This window comes from Quercus lobata, chromosome 4 (assembly GCF_001633185.2).
Source record: "Quercus lobata isolate SW786 chromosome 4, ValleyOak3.0 Primary Assembly, whole genome shotgun sequence".
Taxonomy (NCBI): domain Eukaryota; kingdom Viridiplantae; phylum Streptophyta; class Magnoliopsida; order Fagales; family Fagaceae; genus Quercus; species Quercus lobata.
In genome coordinates, this window is record NC_044907.1 from 90,441,447 (window position 1) to 90,459,044 (window position 17,598).

At 42.2% G+C, this 17,598-nt stretch overlaps 1 protein-coding gene and 1 non-coding gene across 2 annotated transcripts; both read left to right on the plus strand.

Annotated features, from left to right (window-relative positions):
* Positions 1–6,912: 6,912 nt before the first annotated feature.
* On the plus strand, positions 6,913–7,632 carry LOC115986134. Its single transcript, XM_031108991.1, has one exon. It carries the CDS (start codon positions 6,913–6,915, stop codon positions 7,630–7,632), a length of 720 nt encoding a protein of 239 aa, XP_030964851.1.
* A 9,592-nt stretch (positions 7,633–17,224) lies between these two features.
* TRNAY-GUA lies at positions 17,225–17,313 on the plus strand. The gene is given in 2 exon segments: positions 17,225–17,261; positions 17,278–17,313. It is a non-coding gene; the product is annotated as a tRNA-Tyr (tRNA).
* Positions 17,314–17,598: the final 285 nt, after the last annotated feature.

Sequence of the window (17,598 nt, forward strand, 5' to 3'; positions counted from 1 at the left end):
CAACATTGTGGTACCATTTGATTCTAACTTGTTTGAATAGGCTATGACCAAGGAAGATGGCTTGCATTTTTTATTTAGTGACGGTAGATTACGGTTTTGATGTTGAAGTTGGATGTTATGGATTTTGTGAAGGTTGTGATTTGCTTTGAGTCTTTGGGTGTTGGGGATTTTGGTTTGGGAAAGTCATGAATGTATTTTGTTTTAGAACTAAAGAAAAAGAAAAAGAAACTTTCTAATTGATTATTTATTATTTGTTTTTTTTTTTTTTTGAAATTTTGTGTTAGAACTCATAATTTGTAGGTTTCTTTGTAAGTTTTTTTTTACTACTATTTTGTGTGGTATAAATAGTGATGATAAAAATAAAAATTGATGATGATTTTAAAGTATTTTTCATTTTTTTAAAGGATATAGAATCCCAACTAAAAACAATTAAATTTTGATAAATGGATATGTTTTTAGCCAAAAAACTTTATTTAATCACGTTGTGTTTATGTTGATACTTACAAATGAATTTCTTAATTTCATTAAGATAATGAATTGGGTGTTTGTAATTGAGGTTTCCATATTTGATTGTGAGAATAGAGTGGTTGAGGAAGTGTTTGGGAAGGTGCTTAAATTTATGTAATTTTAGAATATAAAAATATTTTATGCTTTAAGTTCTTATTTTTAGATTTCAAAATCATTTAATTAGTTTAAAAAATAAGATATAATTTTAACGATAAATATTATAATATGTTATAGTCTTATAGTGTTATACAATTTTTTAAAATAAAATATGAATTAATAAAATCAAGTTTCAAAGTATTCAACAATATTGTGGACAAATATAAATATTATACAACAAAATAAGTATTATATATAGTTCTTAATATACATAAAAATGATTTTAAATGAAATTGTAAGACAGTCTGTGCATTGCACGAGACATCATCTAGTTTTTCATAATAATTGAGTTTCTAAGTTTTTATTAGTTCTGTTACATATCATTAACATCACTTTTAATAATAATAATAATAATAATAATAATAATGTCAATGATGGTTTTAAAAAAAAAAATTTATGTTAATAATAGGTCCAAATGCATCTTTCAATCATCTATTGTTAGCAATTTGCCACTTTGATAGTTTTGGGAGGAAATTATACTTTATTACCCTAAACTACACCCCCTATTACACTTTGCATTTTAAATTTTTCGAATGTACGTTTTGCACCCCTAAACTATAATCATTACAACATTTTACACCCAGACATCAAATTTGTTGTTAACTTGGATAGAATAATATGACATTGAGTGAAAAGACCTAATAATTGCCCCTCTTTACAACCCTTTAACAAATGATAAATTACACTTTACCACCATAAACTATACTCTTTATTACACTTTATATCCTAAATTTTGAATTTCCGTTCAAGTTAACAACAAACTTAAAGTCGTGATGCAAAGTGTAACAAGGGTTATAGTTTAAAGTGCAAAACGTGCATTTGAAAAGTTTAGGATACAAAATGTAATATATAATATAATTTAAAGTAGTAAAGTATAATTTTCCCATAATTTTGAAATAATTTGTTAAAATTCTTGTGGCCCTAGAGTTATTAATTCCTAAATTATTTACTTATATACGTTTACTTAAGAAACCAAATTAGATTTTAATTTGCACTTTCATAATTTGTCATGTGTGCCACTTTGTTAATTTGTTTGTCTTTTTTATTTACTTATTATTTATAAATAAAAAAATAAAAAAATTTGGGCCGTGTACCCTTTTTTTTTTTTAATGTAATGGTGTGTATCAAAAAAAAAGAAAAAGGTAATACTAAAATTAGTGCCACCTAAGCATTCAATTAAACACATAGGATACAAATGAATGGAAGTGGAGAAAATGACCTAAAGTTTAGGTTTACAATAATTTAGGAATGAGAGGAGGGTGGGGGACAACTTTTAAATGGACGATGAACACAACGGTCTACAGTATTTTAAAGCTTGAATAATTTGAATGCTGTTGGTTGAAACAAAAGTATACTACCACTTTTCCTGCTCCACTTTATACTCGACTAATAAAAACTTGTCATGTATTCACCTAATTAATTTGTAGTATTTAATTAATTAGGTGAATACGTGACAAGTTTTTGTTGGTGGAGTATAAAGTGGAGTAGGAAAAGTGAGACAGAAGATTTGGATTCCAACTAGTAAGCCATCTGCTGACTTCTACGATGACGGTAAATTACAGTTTACCACATTAAAGCTTTTAGTCATTACATTTGACTCCCCAAAGTTCAGACTTAAAAAAGAAATCGTTAAGAGTTCCATCTAAAACTGTCCAATGATTTTATTTTAATTCAAAGGGTCAAAATGTAACAATTGAACTGTTCATAGCACTAAATTGTGATAGAACCACAAGAGGTAAATTTGTTAATTTAAGTAGAATCCTAATAATTTCATTTGAGTTTACAACATTTTTATATATAACTGTTGATGTGGCAAATTTTTACCAGATCTTATCAAGATCCAGTACTAACATCACTTTTTTACTTAATAATAACTACTTACCACGTTAGTAATTTGTGAAAAAAATTGTAGAGTAGTTTGTACCTTTAACATTTTTCATTTCATTTTAATCACAATTTTAGGGGGTCAAATGTAATGGTGAGTTCTAGTCAATTCAATATGTAAAACTTATTGTTGTCGAACAAATGACCTAAATTTGAACCATGCTTACACAAAAAAGAAATCTATTAGTATTTTGGCCTAATGGTAAAGATCAATCATATCAAGAAACTCATTCATATTTTGACATGTTTGTAAAGAATAATTATCATGGAGCAAACATTAACAAATTTCAAATCTTATCTATTTATTAAAAAAAGACATAATAAATTGTAATAGAACCAAATCACATAAATACAAATTGTATTTTCTGTTAGAATAATTAATAATAGGTTATGAAAAGCATGCATGGAAGGACCGGACACATTCAAAGGAATAGTCACATAGGCAATAGTTTTGAAGAGGACTTCAAATCTTCAACAACGAGAATATTCCAACATTAAATTTCATTTGGTCCCTACAGACTTTAAAGCTTCAAGATATGTGTTAGAGATATATGGACCAAATTTCATACTATCAACTCTGAAATAAAAAGTAAAAAGGGAGAACAATGATTCAGTAGATTATAGAATTCCATTGGTTGAAACAAAAGTATCACATGATTCACGGAGATTCTGGCCCTTTACCCTTAATTTTTAAAAAAATTGGCAATATGTCTCAGTTTGCAAACTATATAGGAGCGTGCCCCTGTTTTGATACTCGATTATCATAAAATCGAGTTCAATTAAATACTCGATTTGTAGAAAATCGAGTTATGCCCGATCAAACTTAAAAAAAAAAAAAAAAAAAAAAAAAAAAAAAATTGTATGGAACTCGAGTTTCAGGAAATCGAGTTCCACGCGAAAAAAAATTTTATAAGTGTAATCACCCCATATTGAGGGAGCCCTATAGTCGCGTTTTTAATCCCTATAGTGACGTTTTAAAGTCCTATAGCAGCGTTTTCCTGCAAATTTTTTTAAAAGTGTGATTGGCCTATATTCAGAGTGCCCTATAGTGGCGTTTTTAAGCCCTGTAGTGACGTTTTAAAGTCCTATAGCGGTGTTTTCCTGCAAAAAATTTTTGTAAGTGTAATCGCTCTGTTCTGGGAGCCCTATAGTGGCGTTTTTTAAGCCCTATAGTGACGTTTTAGGGCCCTATAGCGGCGTTTTCTTGCCAAAAAAATTTTATAAGTCCCCATACCAGGTTCAAGGGGCCCTATAGTGGCGTTTTTAAGCCCTATAGTGACGTTTTGGAACTCGACTTCCCTAAAATCGAGTTCTATGCTTTTTTTTTTTTTTTTTTTTTAGTTTTATTCGGCGTAACTCGATTTTCTATGAATCGAGTATTTCTTTGAAACTCGATTTTAAGTTAATCGAGTATCGAAACAGGGGCATATCCCTATATAGTTTCGAAACAGGGGCATATTGCTAAATTTTTTGAAAATTAAGGGCAAAAGGCTAGAATCTCCCATGATTCACATGTAAACACAAAGTAGGTCATCTGGTGTATTGTCTTGTTCTGTCATGGAGTAATCAAAAAGGGATAATAATAATAATAATAATAATAATAATAATACAATTATTGTTATTATTATTATTAGCTAACTTTAATATATATATATATATATATATATATATATATTTATAACAAAGACACTTGACTTTCGATTGACATTTTGATATTTAAAAAAAATTAGCATTTGAGGCCTCAGAATTTTATACATCATTATTCTATTATATAATTTTATAATTGTTTTGGTATTCTACTCTATTTTTGACCATTCATTGAAATCTTACCATACTGCTTGGTTCCAATCCAAACTTACCTCTTCTCAACTCCAAGACTTAGGCATCACAAGGGTTTCTGACCTTATAGACAACTCCTCCAGAGTATGGAATCTACAATTAATTATTGAACCAGGTCTAAAATTTTGAGGAAGCCAAGCAAATCAGCTCAATCCCCATCTCAAAAATGTGGGGGAAGACCAGCTCATCTGGCCCCCTTTATTTTTCTGGCACATATACTGTCAAGAAGGGATACCAACTGATAATAGAAACTCTAATCAAGATACAAACTACAATACAGACCAAAGAAAAATTTGGAAACACCTCTGGAATGTTGGCAGCAATGGAAGCAATACAACAGGAAATTGGGAGGGGAATCACAAGCATGATGATTCTAACCAAGGCTGACAAGGAAGCACCATATAATCTGGAGAGATTCAATCCTAGAAGAAGACATCAATCATTGGAAAGATGCAGGAAGAGCAATAGGGTGCATTGTAGTTAATGATTTGCTAATGGATCATATTAGAAAATGGGCTAACCAAACTGCTTGTTTTTGTATAAACCATGTGGAACCGTAGTATGTGTTATCTTTTGTGGTGAAAAAAAAAAAAAAAAAAAAAAGAAGCTTTACATGCCGGAAACAGGTGTGCTTGTGTATGTGTTCGATTATACAGACTAGGTTCTAGATCAAGGACATTGGTCCTTCAACAAATTTGCTGGTCTAGCAAGGTAACCATTTTTGTACAGACAAAGCTTCCAGCTTAAATTTTTTAATTTGTGTAGCAATGGAAGTTGTGGGGGTAAAGTTCGCCAGTAAACTGTGGGCCATGGTACCTGTACAAAGCCCAACCATAATAAGAAGCGAAAACACGGACAGAGGACCCCCAGCCCAATCATGTTGGGCCGGGCTTGTTTAAGGGGCGTCCGAGGAGGAGTGCCTCCTCGGACGCACCAAACGGGAAGTCCAATTCACACCCTTTACATGGAGAAAGGTCATCCAAAATCAAAGGAAAATGCAAGACGTTTAGGGGGCAACCACAACTGCCGCATTAAATGCAAGGAAGCTACTTTTCCAACCGCATTAATGTGGAAAGGACAGGAGAACAGTATTATCTTGGCCAGTGCAACTCACAGAAAAGAAGGAGGATGTCCTATGGGACAGGCACTCAAGTAGAGGCCCAGATGATAAACAAGTGTAGGGTCATTATCGTTTGAAGGATGCTATATAAGAGAAGAAAATCCCCATGACCAAGGGAGCGGAAGCGGGGGAGCAAAAAGTAAGAAAAGAAAAAGGAGAGAAAGAGAGAGAAGTTCTGCAAACAAAGCAGAAGATATTGTCCCATGAACTGTAGTCCCAGGAAATTTAATAAAACATCCCCACGTTTAAATGGTTGCATGGCTTACTAACAGTTACGTTTACTCTGTTTAGACCTAGTTCTACGACCCACTCTCTACAAATTCATTGTTGAGGGTCTTTTGGGCCAGAATCGCCTGCGTGCTGGGCTTGGGCCCCAAAATCCGCCCCTACAATTGGCGTCATCTGTGGGGAGAATTTGTGTCTCGACAAGTGAACAGTAAGAAATGGAAGGATCAGGCCCGCGCCAAACCGGACGTGCAGATTCTCAACGGCAGGACAATTTTTTAAATGTCGAACGAGGGAACGACCAAGATAACCAACGAGAGGGAAGCGTGAACACCTCTCACATGAGTAAAAGCCGTTCAAAGGGGAAGGATCATGCATCCCATGAGCAAAACGATCGAAAGGCTTTACGAAAAGAGATTGATGATTTGAAGAAAAAGCTGCGCCGAGCACAGCAGAAACGTCCTTCACCCGACTCGGGCTCTAGCAGTGACGAGGATAACGAATACCGGCGAAGATCAAGAACCCCTTCGAGTGAGACCTTTTCCTACGAGGAAGAGAGACATCGTAAACGCAGCCGCAAAAGCCCATCTTACCAAGGCCTGGCCAACGACGCCATGAGTAAGGCCCTGGATCGCATCTCCCAGTCGCCGTTTACCCGTAGAATAGAGAGGGCAGCGCTCCCTCGGCGATTCCATCAACCAACGTTCGCTATATACAATGGTCGGACTGACCCAGTGGAGCATGTGAGCCAATTCAACTAGAGGATGACCGTCCACACCAGGGATGAGGCGTTAATGTGTAGGATATTCCCATCTAGCTTGGGACCCATGGCGATGAGATGGTTCGATTCCCTCCAACCGAATTCCATAGATTCCTTTAAACAGCTGACGCAGGCTTTTGGTTCCCGTTTCATCACCAGCACTAGAGTCCCTCAGCCCCTCGATTCCCTCCTATCCCTGTCCATGCGGGAAGGAGAGACGCTGAAGGCCTACTCGGATAGATACTGGGAAATGTATAATGAGATAGAAGGGAAATATGATGACGTCGCCATTAGTACGTTCAAAAGGGGCTTGCTGACAGAACATGGCTTACGAAAGTCCCTCACTGGAAAGCCAGTCACTAGCGTGCGCCAACTCATGGACCGAATTGACAAGTACAAAAGGGTCGAGGAGGACCAGCAGATGGGGAAAGGTAAAGCGAAGGTCGTCCCTCAGGAGAGGAGGGACTTCAGGTCGGAACGATTTAACAACAGTAACAGGCCGAGAAGGGACTATGTAGAGCAGTCCGGATCTACCGGGGCTCAAGCAGTCCATGCTGTGTTCCGAGAACCTCTTCACAAAATCCTAGAGAAGGTGAAGTATGAGCCTTTCTTTCAATGGCCGAACAAGATGGCTGGCGACCCTTTGAAGCGTAATCAGAACCTGTATTGCGTGTACCATCAGGAGCCAGGCCACACTACTGATGATTACAGGAACTTGAAGAACTATTTAGACCGGCTCGTCCGAGAAGGGAAGCTGAAACATCTACTGCATCGTCCTGAAGGATGGCAAGAACCATCAAACAATGAAACCAGACAAAGTACGTTGAGGCCATCCATTGGCACAATTAATGTCATTCTCGCCGCACTTGGAAGGACAGGATCTGCCCCCTTCAGGGTAATGTCAGTGAGCAGCTTCCAAACTGAGCCAAACGGCAGGGAACCCAAGAGAGCTAGAAAGAGCGCCACGTTATTAATCGGGTTCACGGAGGAAGACAAACAAGGGACTATTCAACCCCATGATGATGCCCTAGTTGTCACACTCAGAATAGGGGGTTATGACGTGAAGAGGGTATTAGTTGATCAAGGTAGTGCCGTGGAGGTAAGGTATCCTGATTTGTATAAGGGGCTGAACTTGAAGTAGGAAGGCCTGTCGCCATACGATTACCCCCTGGTCAGCTTTGAAGGAAAAATCGTTATCCCGAAAGGTATGATCAAGTTGCCTGTGCAAACAGATTCAGACGTGGTAGAAGTGAACTTCATTGTCGTAGATACATACTCCCCCTACACCGCTATTGTTGCCCGGCCATGTTCATGCACTAGAGGCTGTGCCGTCAACCTTGCACCAAAAAGTAAAGTATCCGTCAGGAGATCAAATCAAGGAAATAATAGGGAGCCAAGAAATGGCTAGGCAATTCATAGTGTCGGCAATATCACAATGGCTTAGTAACGAGCCCTCCACTTCAGCCGAGAGGGGCTTATAGCAATCAAAGACCTCTACGCCGACTACGAGTAGTGGAGGATCGGCCGTGGATGTGAACTGTGGGGAGCTGGAAAAAGTACTCGTCGTAGTAGACCCTGAAAGGTTTTTTCAAATTGGTTCAGAACTACCGCCCGAGGAGAAGTCAGCACTGACTGCTTTCCTCCGACAGAATATAGACGTGTTTGCTTGGGACCCCTATGAGGCCCCCGGGGTCGACCCAGATTTCATCTGCCACCACCTTAATGTGAACCTGGCCATAACACCTAAGAGGCAGGCTCCGTGACGACCGTCGAAAGAACATACCGACGCCGTGAGAGAAGAGGTTGCAAGATTAAAGAAAGCTGGGGCTATCAAGGAGGTCTTCTATCCCGAGTGGTTGGCTAACACGGTAGTGGTGAAGAAGAAGAACGGGAAATGGCAGGTCTGCGTAGACTATACAGACCTGAAAAAGGCGTGTCCCAAGGATCCCTTCCCAATGCCCAGGATAGACCGGTTGGTAGATTCAACTGTCGGATACCCAAGGATGAGTTTTCTAGACGCCTTTCAGGGCTACCACTAGATACCCTTGGCTACCGAAGACCAGGAGAAGACTGCTTTTGTCACCTCAGTTGGGAATTACCATTATAAAGTGATGCCCTTTGGCCTAAAAAATGCAGGGTCAACCTATCAAAGGATGATGACCAGGATGTTTGAACAGCAGATCGGTAAAAACGTTGAAGTGTGCATAGACGACATGGTGGTTAAAAGTAAGTTGGCCCCCAACCATATTGAAGATCTCGGCAACGTTTTTCAAATACTAAGAAAGTATAAACTACGGCTAAACGCAACCAAATGTTCATTTGGAGTGGGATCTGGAAAATTCTTGGGCTATATGGTGACTCACAGAGGCATTGAGGCAAACCCTGACCAAATAAGAGCCATCCATGGCTTGCAGCCTCCTCGGAACCCTAAAGAAGTCTGGAAGCTTACCGGTATGATAGCAGCTTTAAACCGTTTCATCTCGCGCTCAGCAGATAGATGCAGGCCATTTTTTCTCCTGTTACACAAGTGGAAAGGATTTGAGTGGAATGAGGAGTGCACTAAGGCTTTCCAACAGCTAAAGGAATACCTCGCCCGACCGCCGATCATGTCCAGCCCCGAGGCCGACGAGGTTTTGTTTGCCTACATAGTAGTGGCCCAGCATGCAGTAAGCTTGGTGTTAATCCGAGAAGACAACGGCACACAACGACCAGTCTATTACGTTAGCAAATCCCTACAGGAGGCAGAAACCCGTTATCTACCCCTCGAAAAGGCTATCTTGGCCGTCGTGCAGGCCACGCGAAAGCTTCCCCACTACTTCCAAGTGCACACTGTGGTGGTGCTAACATAACTCCCCATAAAGTCTGTCCTACGCAGCGCCGATTACACAAGCAGAATTGCAAAGTGGGGAACGATCCTGGGCGCTTTCGATATTAGGTACATGCCTCGTACTGCTGTAAAGGGCCAGATCCTTGCCGACCTAATAGCCGAGTTTGCAGAGCCCACGCTAGAGGAACAAAATGTAGTGGGATCACTAGGGGCTGATGAAAAGATGATCAGCGCAGTCTCTCAGCATGAAAACACTTGGTGGAAAGCATACATTGATGGCGCGTCGAACCAAAGGGGCTCAGGATTAGGACTTGTCCTGCTCTCACCTGAAGGGATAACAATAGAGAAGTCATTGAGACTCGGTTTTACAGCAACGAATAACGAAGCCGAATATGAGGCACTATTGGAGGGAATGGGAATGATTCGGAAAATGGGGGGGAAATCCGTAGACATGTTCTCGGATTTAAGACTTATTGTGGGGCAGGTAAATGGAGACATGGAGGCAAAGGACGAAAGAATGCAAGAGTATCTAGTACGGGTTAAGCACCTGCAGGCCCATTTTCATCAATTCCGCTTGACGCACATACCCAGAAGTGGGAACACTCATGCCGATTCTCTCGCGACATTGGCTACCTCCTCGGCCCAACCCCTACCTCTAGTCATTTTGGTAGAAGAGATCCTCCGTCCACAAACAAAGAAGGCCAATGGGATTGGAATACATAACATTAGGGCAGGACCGAGCTGGATGGACCCTATCGTTCGGTACTTAAAGCACAACACCTTGCCAGATGATAGGGTTGAGGCTGGCAAAATCAGGAGAAAAGCTACTCGATTCTGGCTGTCGGAAGACTCCAAGCTTTACAGACGCTCGTTCTCGGGGTCGTATTTGCTGTGTGTGCACCCAGAGGCTGCTGAACTCATCCTGGAAGAGTTACACGAAGGAATTTGCGGAAGTCACACAGGGGTAGGTCTTTGTCTCACAGAGCCTTAACGCTGGGTCATTGGTGGCCGAGCATGCATAAAGAAGCCCTGGATTATGTGAAGAAGTGCGACTAATGCCAGAGATTCGCTTCGAGCATACACCAGCCTGGTGGTGAGCTAAACCCAATGTCCAGTCCCTGACCATTTGCGCAATGGGGCCTAGATATACTTGGTTCATTCCCCAAGGCAACAGGGAACAGGAAATTTCTTCTCGTCGGCACCGACTACTTCACCAAATGGGTGGAGGCTGAGGCGCTGGCAAACATTAGGGACGTCGATGTTAAGAAGTTTCTCTGGAAAAATATAGTCACTAGGTTCGGCACCCCGCACACCCTGGTGTCGGACAACGGGCTCCAGTTTGACAGCAAAGCCTTCAGAAGGTACTGCAGTGAGCTAGGAATTGTTAACCGGTACTCCACGCCAGCTTACCCCCAGAGTAATGGACAAGCAGAAGCCGTAAATAAAACCATAATGAACGGACTAAAAAAGAGACTAGATGACGCGAAAGGAAGATGGGTGGAGGAGTTAGCCCATGTCTTATGGACATACCGTACCACGCCTCGTAGGTCCACAGGGGAGACCCCTTTTTCAATGACCTATGGGGCCGAGACTGTCATTCCACTAGAGGTGAACATCCCAACACAAAGGACTACCACCTTCTGCCCCGCTACTAATAACAAACTTCTAGAAAGGAGCTTGGACCTCATCGACGAAAGAAGGGAAGGCGCGATGGTCCACCTAGCTAATTATCAGCAGAAGCTCAACCAAGGTTACGACGCCAAGGTGAAGGCCAGACCCTTGGCACCTGGGGATCTAGTACTGAGGAAGGTCTTAGGCACTGCGAGGAACCCCGCATGGGGAAAGCTCGGACCAAACTGGGAGGGACCGTACCGCATCACTTCCGTAGCCGGCGTAGGAGCCTACTTTTTGGAAGACTTGGACGAGCGTGTAGTGCCACGCCCTCGGAATGTAAATAACCTGAAATGGTACTGTTATTAATGAAAGATATAATCTTTGATGCCGTATTGCTGTGCAGTTACTTATTTAAGTGTTAAACAGAACGCAAGTCCTACATGGCTCCTCGGCCACAGTCTTGGGAGAAATTAACCGCGAGTACTATTCTCACTAAGTGTTAAACAGAATCCAAGTCCTGCATGGCTCCTCGGCCACAGACTTGGGGGAAATTAACCGCGAATACTATTCTCACTAAGTGTTAAACAGAACTCAAGTCCTCCATGGCTCCTCGGCCACAGACTTGGGGGAAATTAACCGCAAGTACTATTCTCACTAAGTGTTAAACAGAACCCAAGTCCTGCATGGCTCCTCGGCCACAGACTTGGGGGAAATTAACCGCGAGTACTATTCTCACTAAGTGTTAAACAGAACTCAAGTCCTACATGGCTCCTCGGCCACAGACTTGGGGGAAATTAACCGCGAATACTATTCTCACTAAGTGTTAAACAGAACCCAAGTCCTACATGACTCCTCGGCCACAGACTTGGGGGAAATTAACCGCGAGTACTATTCTCACTAAGTGTTAAACAGAACCCAAGTCCTGCATGGCACCCCGGCCACAGACTTGGGGGAAATTAACCGCGAAGCGATTCTTACTAAGTGTTAAACAAAACCCAAGTCCTGCATGGCTCCTCGGCCACAGACTTGGGGGAAATTAACCACGAAACGATTCTCACTAAGAGTTAAACAGAACCCAAGTCCTGCGTGGATTCTCGGTCACAGACTTAGGGAAATTAACTTCGCAGCCGTTTTTGTCTAATTATCAACTATCGTTATTTTCATTCATTCATCTATACTTAACTTTCAACAGTAAATGACAGAACAGATATCCATTCATGATGAAAACAAAAGAGAATAAAACAACGATATCTGAAAGGGAATAACCTTTATAATTAAAAACCGAAGGCAGTTCTGTTTACAAACACTAACAAGGCAAAACGAAACAAAATACAAAAGATAAGACAAATAAACCCTACTCTAGTCTCCTAAGAGCCTTGGGCAGGAGCGGGTTGATCATCAGCTGCTTGGGTCCCCGGGACAACCTCCTTGGCCTGTGTGACGATCTCGTTGATGGAAAGGCTGTCCTCGGGTAACTTGCCCTGCGCGGCCTGCTCATTGCCCCCGGTCTCGGGAAGGGAGGAGTCCGTTGGAAGAGGCTCTGCGGAGGCAACTTCATCAGGAATTTCACGCACGTCCTCCGGGAAAAAGATGTTCTCAGCCTTCCTAAGATCTGAGTCTGCCGGGACAGCTGCGAGATCCAGGGCAACACCCCAGGACGTGGTGATATACTCCCTGTAGACCGTGGCCACTTCCTCGGCCAGCCTGATTTCGGTATCACAGACTCCACGATCATATGAGGCCGCCACAGCCTTCTCGGCAGCCTCCCTGGCCAAGCGGGCCTCCTCTTTGATCCTTGCAAGCTCAGCCTTGAGCTTTGAAACTGCCTGCTGCTCTGCTGTAAGTTTCTCCTCAGATTGGCGGAGCTGTATGCGCAGATCGTCAGCCCGCTTTTCAGCATTCTTAAGGCCGGCTTCCGCACTCGCATGAGCCTTCTTCGCCTCCTTTATTTCATTACTCTGGCGATCAAAATCCAGTTTGAGATCACCAGCGGCCTTCTTGGTGGCAGAGCGGGACTGAACCTCCCTATGCAAGACCTCACGAGCCTTCTTGGCCCATTCCTCAGCAACAAAAATTTGTTGAGTGACCTGCGCTCGGAAAGAAATGAAAACCCTATTAAAACAAGACGATAAGAGGGTACACAATATAGAGACGAGATAGAAGATTCCACTTACCATGGCCATGTCCCTCTTCAATGACATGAAAAGTTCTGGCTGACGAGTCTTTCTGAGACCATTCATATCGCGAGGCAAGAGAAAAGGTTGCTGCAGGGCCTCGGCCAAGAATGATGCCTGCCCTTGTTGGGATTCCCATAGGGTCGCATCCCAAGGGATTGGGGCGCCATCTAATTCGATCCGCGGCGACCATGTTCATTGTTCCCTACGAATGGCCGCCTCGTCTCGGCTATCAGTGGACCTAGTCCTCTTCTCTCGGGGCTCTTTCATCTCCTTGCCCTTCTTTTGAGGCCTGGCCTTTTCACGGCCAATCTCTCCCTCTTCTGTTTCTTCTACAGGCCTTTTTCGTCTTAAGTTAGACATAGGCTGCAGCGCCGCGTCCGACGGGGGAGGGAAAGGAGGAGCAGGAGCCTTAGGGGCAGTTTGTTCCTTCGAGATGTCCTTAGAGGACTGCCCCTTACTCCTGTTAGATAGAAGGCCCCTGAGGCCAGCCCTTGGCTTCAAATCCATCCTTTCTTCTTCAATCTCTTTGCTGATATCAGCTTGTGCGATGACTAAACCAGTATCAGGAGCTGCTGAGGCACGGTCTAAATCGGCGTCGGAGTCCGAGAGCTCTACTACCCTGACCGACACCTCTCCTTCCTCGGTAAATTGGAACTGGTCTATTTGTTCCTCTAAGGATGAATGCGAAGAACCAGCCTCCTCCCCCGGGATAACCACTGCGGGAAAGGCGCGTTGGGGAGGCAGCTGAACAGGAGGTAAGTCTGTTGAAGCAAGGAACCCTGGTATGGATACATCAATACGTGCCAATCTTGGACTGCCAGCCCTTATTGCTTGGCCGGCATCTACCAAGGATCGAGTGAGGGGAACGTAGTCCAGAATCAAGGGAGCCGACCGTAATTGTCCGTCCTCGCTTACGAAAATCTTAGATCTCAGGAGGTAATTTAGGGCCGGGACGTTGACCAAGCTTAACCAAGGGGATGTTCGCTCCTTCTTTGCAAAGGCCGTTAAAGTTTTCATGTTAGTCCGAGGAGGCATGCAACCAAACCAACAAGTTTAAAATAAAAAGAAAAGAAAAAAGGGGGGGGGGGAGGGCTCAAAACTAAGGTCCTCCCCACAGAATCTAGTTCTATGCCACCCCACCTGGCGTTCCTGCCCTAGTCGGACAGTGAATGCCGTCATGCCATGGTCCGGAGACGATCAAATGGTCGTCCTTCAAGCCTTTACTGGACTTGGGAAGGCAGGATATCAACCTCACTTCGTCAGTCCTGGACTTTAAGTAGTAAGAGTCGCCGAGCTTATGGCATTCATAAAGATGAACCACGTCGTGCCATGAAAGGCCGAGGTTCATCTGGTCGTTTAAGGCGTTGGTGCACCCCAGGATTCGGAACAGGTTCGCGGTGCACTGGTGGGGGGCCAATCTATGACCACGTAGGTAGTCCCTAGTTATTCTCCCCATTGGAATCGTCATTTCTCCTTCCACGAAGGCTATCATTGGAATTGCGACTTCCCCCGTTCTTCTCTTGAACAAAATTTCCTCCTAGTGGCAATACTCTAAACCTACCTCCGGTGGAATACGATACTTCGCCCTGAAACCCGCCATACCGGCCGGAGAGTCTACCATTTTTTCAAGCCTACCCATCCCTTCTAATCCTAGACAACGTGAAGGCAGTTTTGTCTAATGAAGAGTAACGAAGGAGAAGCGTGCACTTACGGGTAAGAAACTCGACGGAATCTTCAAGAGAACGGCGGCGAAGGTAAGAACGTGCTGAAGGAGAAGGCTCTGAGATGTTCTGAATACTGGAATGTTCATCAAAAGCGAGGAATGAACGCCTTCAAAACCTTATATACTCAGAGGGAGTTGGACAGACACACTCCCGCCTAGAGCAAATGAAACGTTGTCCACCGCTGATCCAGTCTCCAACCGTTGGATTGAAAAAGCGTAAAACTCCAAAAAGCTGCAATTACTTCCCCCCGGGTCAATAAATGCCTGCAGCATTAATGAGGCATGTGAGGGCACGTCCCCGCACGTGTAAAGCAGGAATCCACAACGAACTGTCTAGTAAGTATCAAAATCCCGCTTTTCCTCCTCGGACCAAGAAGGAAGAGCCGGAATTTTGAGGGGCTATTGTGGGGGTAAAGTTCGCCAGTAAACTGTGGGCCATGGTACCCGTACAAAGCCCAACCGTAATAAGAAGCGAAAACACGGACAGAGGACCCCCACCCCAATCATGTTGGGCCGGACTTGTTTAAAGGGCGTCCGAGGAGGAGTGCCTCCTCGGACGCACCAAACGGGAAGTCCAATTCACACCCTTTACATGGAGAAAGGTCATCCAAAATCAAAGGAAAATGCAAGACGTTTAGGGGGCAACCACAACTGCTGCATTAAATGCAAGGAAGCTACTTTTCCAGCCGCATTAATGTGGAGAGGACAGGAGAACAGTATTATCTTGGCCAGTGCAACTCACAGAAAAGAAGGAGGATGTCCTATGGGACAGGCACTCAACTAGAGGCCCAGATGATAAACAAATGTAGGGTCATTATCGTTTGAAGGATGCTATATAAGAGAAGAAAATCCCCATGACCAAGAGAGCGGAAGCGGGGGAGCAAAAAGTAAGAAAAGAAAAAGGAGAGAAAGAGAAAGAAATTCTGCAAACAAAGTAGAAGATATTGTCCCATGAACTGTAGTCCCAGGAAACTTAATAAAACATCCCCACGTTCAAATGGTTGCATGACTTACTAACAGTTACGTTTACTCTGTTTAGACCTAGTTCTACGACCCACTCTCTACAAATTCATTGTTGAGGGTCTTTTGGGCCAGAATCGCCTGCGTGCTGGGCCTGGGCCCTAAAATCCGCCCCTACAGAAGTAATACTAATCAAAGTTGCAAAAATATTGCCATAGGAATGGTAGTCGACTAGTAGATTGTCGAAAGACCTTTCAATCTGTAGAGTACTGGTTTAGTCTCTATTTTGTTTTATGTTTCTCCACATTCTTCAGGAGTGAGGCTTTCTTGTCTTCGGGTCTTTATCCGTTCTTCATCAATCCAAAAAAAAAAAAAAAAAGAATTGAAGGAAGAACTTAAAAATTACTACTCCATCATAGCAGTGAACAACATTTGTTCGCAATGTGATGGATACTTCGTGATTAAAACCTTCGAATTGTGTATGGCAATGTCTATTCCTTTGTATGACAGGTTTGCTTCTTATACAATACGAAGAAACAACCTGTCCTTTGCTTGAAGTCAAATAAGGCAATAATATCTATGTTTGGGTTGTTATAGTTAACTTCTACACAAATTGATTTCAGCCATCAACACTAAGTCATATCTGTCTCTGCACAGCACAAACCAGTCTTCAATGGACCGAAATCATCAGTTGACTAGTGACCAATATTAGCCTATTAACTTTGGGTATTAGAAGTTTTCATGCAATCTCTAATTCCTTTGCTAAACACTAATGGGTGAATTCTGCCTCATTCCTCCAATTGTTTATGAGCTGAAATTGTTGGAGGATCCTCATCTTGGCTAAGAAACAATGTAATGTTAATGGATGGCAAGTTCTAAATTTATAGTTTTGAAACAAACTTGTAGCATAATTATGTGTTGGTGATATATAGATAATAAAAAGCTATTCTTCTGCATATCAAATAAAGATCCCTGTACAAAAAAAGGGCTTGCAATGAACAAAATAGGAATAAAACAAGTGAGATTATGCCTCTTTTTTTCCATGGATGATGTCAAAAATCAATTGCTAGAATAGAGATTGCTAAACCTCAAAGCACCCACATCGGCAAAATGAACAATGTTGTATACAGTTAATAACCTATCAAACAGTCCACCACTACAGTCGAGCGTAGTTGTGTAAGCTTGTTTCCAACGTGGGGGCTCTAACAATGTGGAACAATTGGCCCAACCCAAATTTGGCTCGCTCGTTCCAAGCAAAGGGTTGAATCGCTGGGCATTCGGGCGGAAGCTCAGTTTCCCAACTGAACTCTCATTCTTTGCTCTGGGTCCCAACTGAACTATCATTCTTTTTTGATAGTTAGTGTTTTCTTTTCCTTAATATAATAAAAATTGAAGATAGAATAAGTCAAGAGTTGGTAGGTAAAATCGAAATCCGACCTTAGCTCAGTTGGTAGAGCGGAGGACTGTAGTTGGTCTCTAACAGGCATCCTTAGGTCGCTGGTTCGAATCCGGCAGGTCGGATCTCTACAATTTTTTTTTTTAATTTTTATGAAACAATTCCATTACCATGTGTTTTGTTTTGTCTCCATTTTTTTTTTTTTTTATGAAACAATTCCATTACTATGTGTTTTGTTTTGTTGATTTTTTTTTTTTAATTTTTATGAAACAATTCCATTACTATGTGTTTTGTTTTGTCTCCATTTTTTTTTTAAATTTTTTTTTTTTATGAAACAATTCCATTACTATGTGTTTTGTTTTGTTGGTAAAAAAAAACTTAACCTATGTCAATTTCATTTCAATGGTGGT

Coding starts and splice junctions, on each gene's coding strand:
- LOC115986134 (XM_031108991.1), top strand. CDS start 6,913: ATGGGGAAAGGTAAAGCGAAGGTCGTCCCTCAGGAGAGGAGGGACTTC.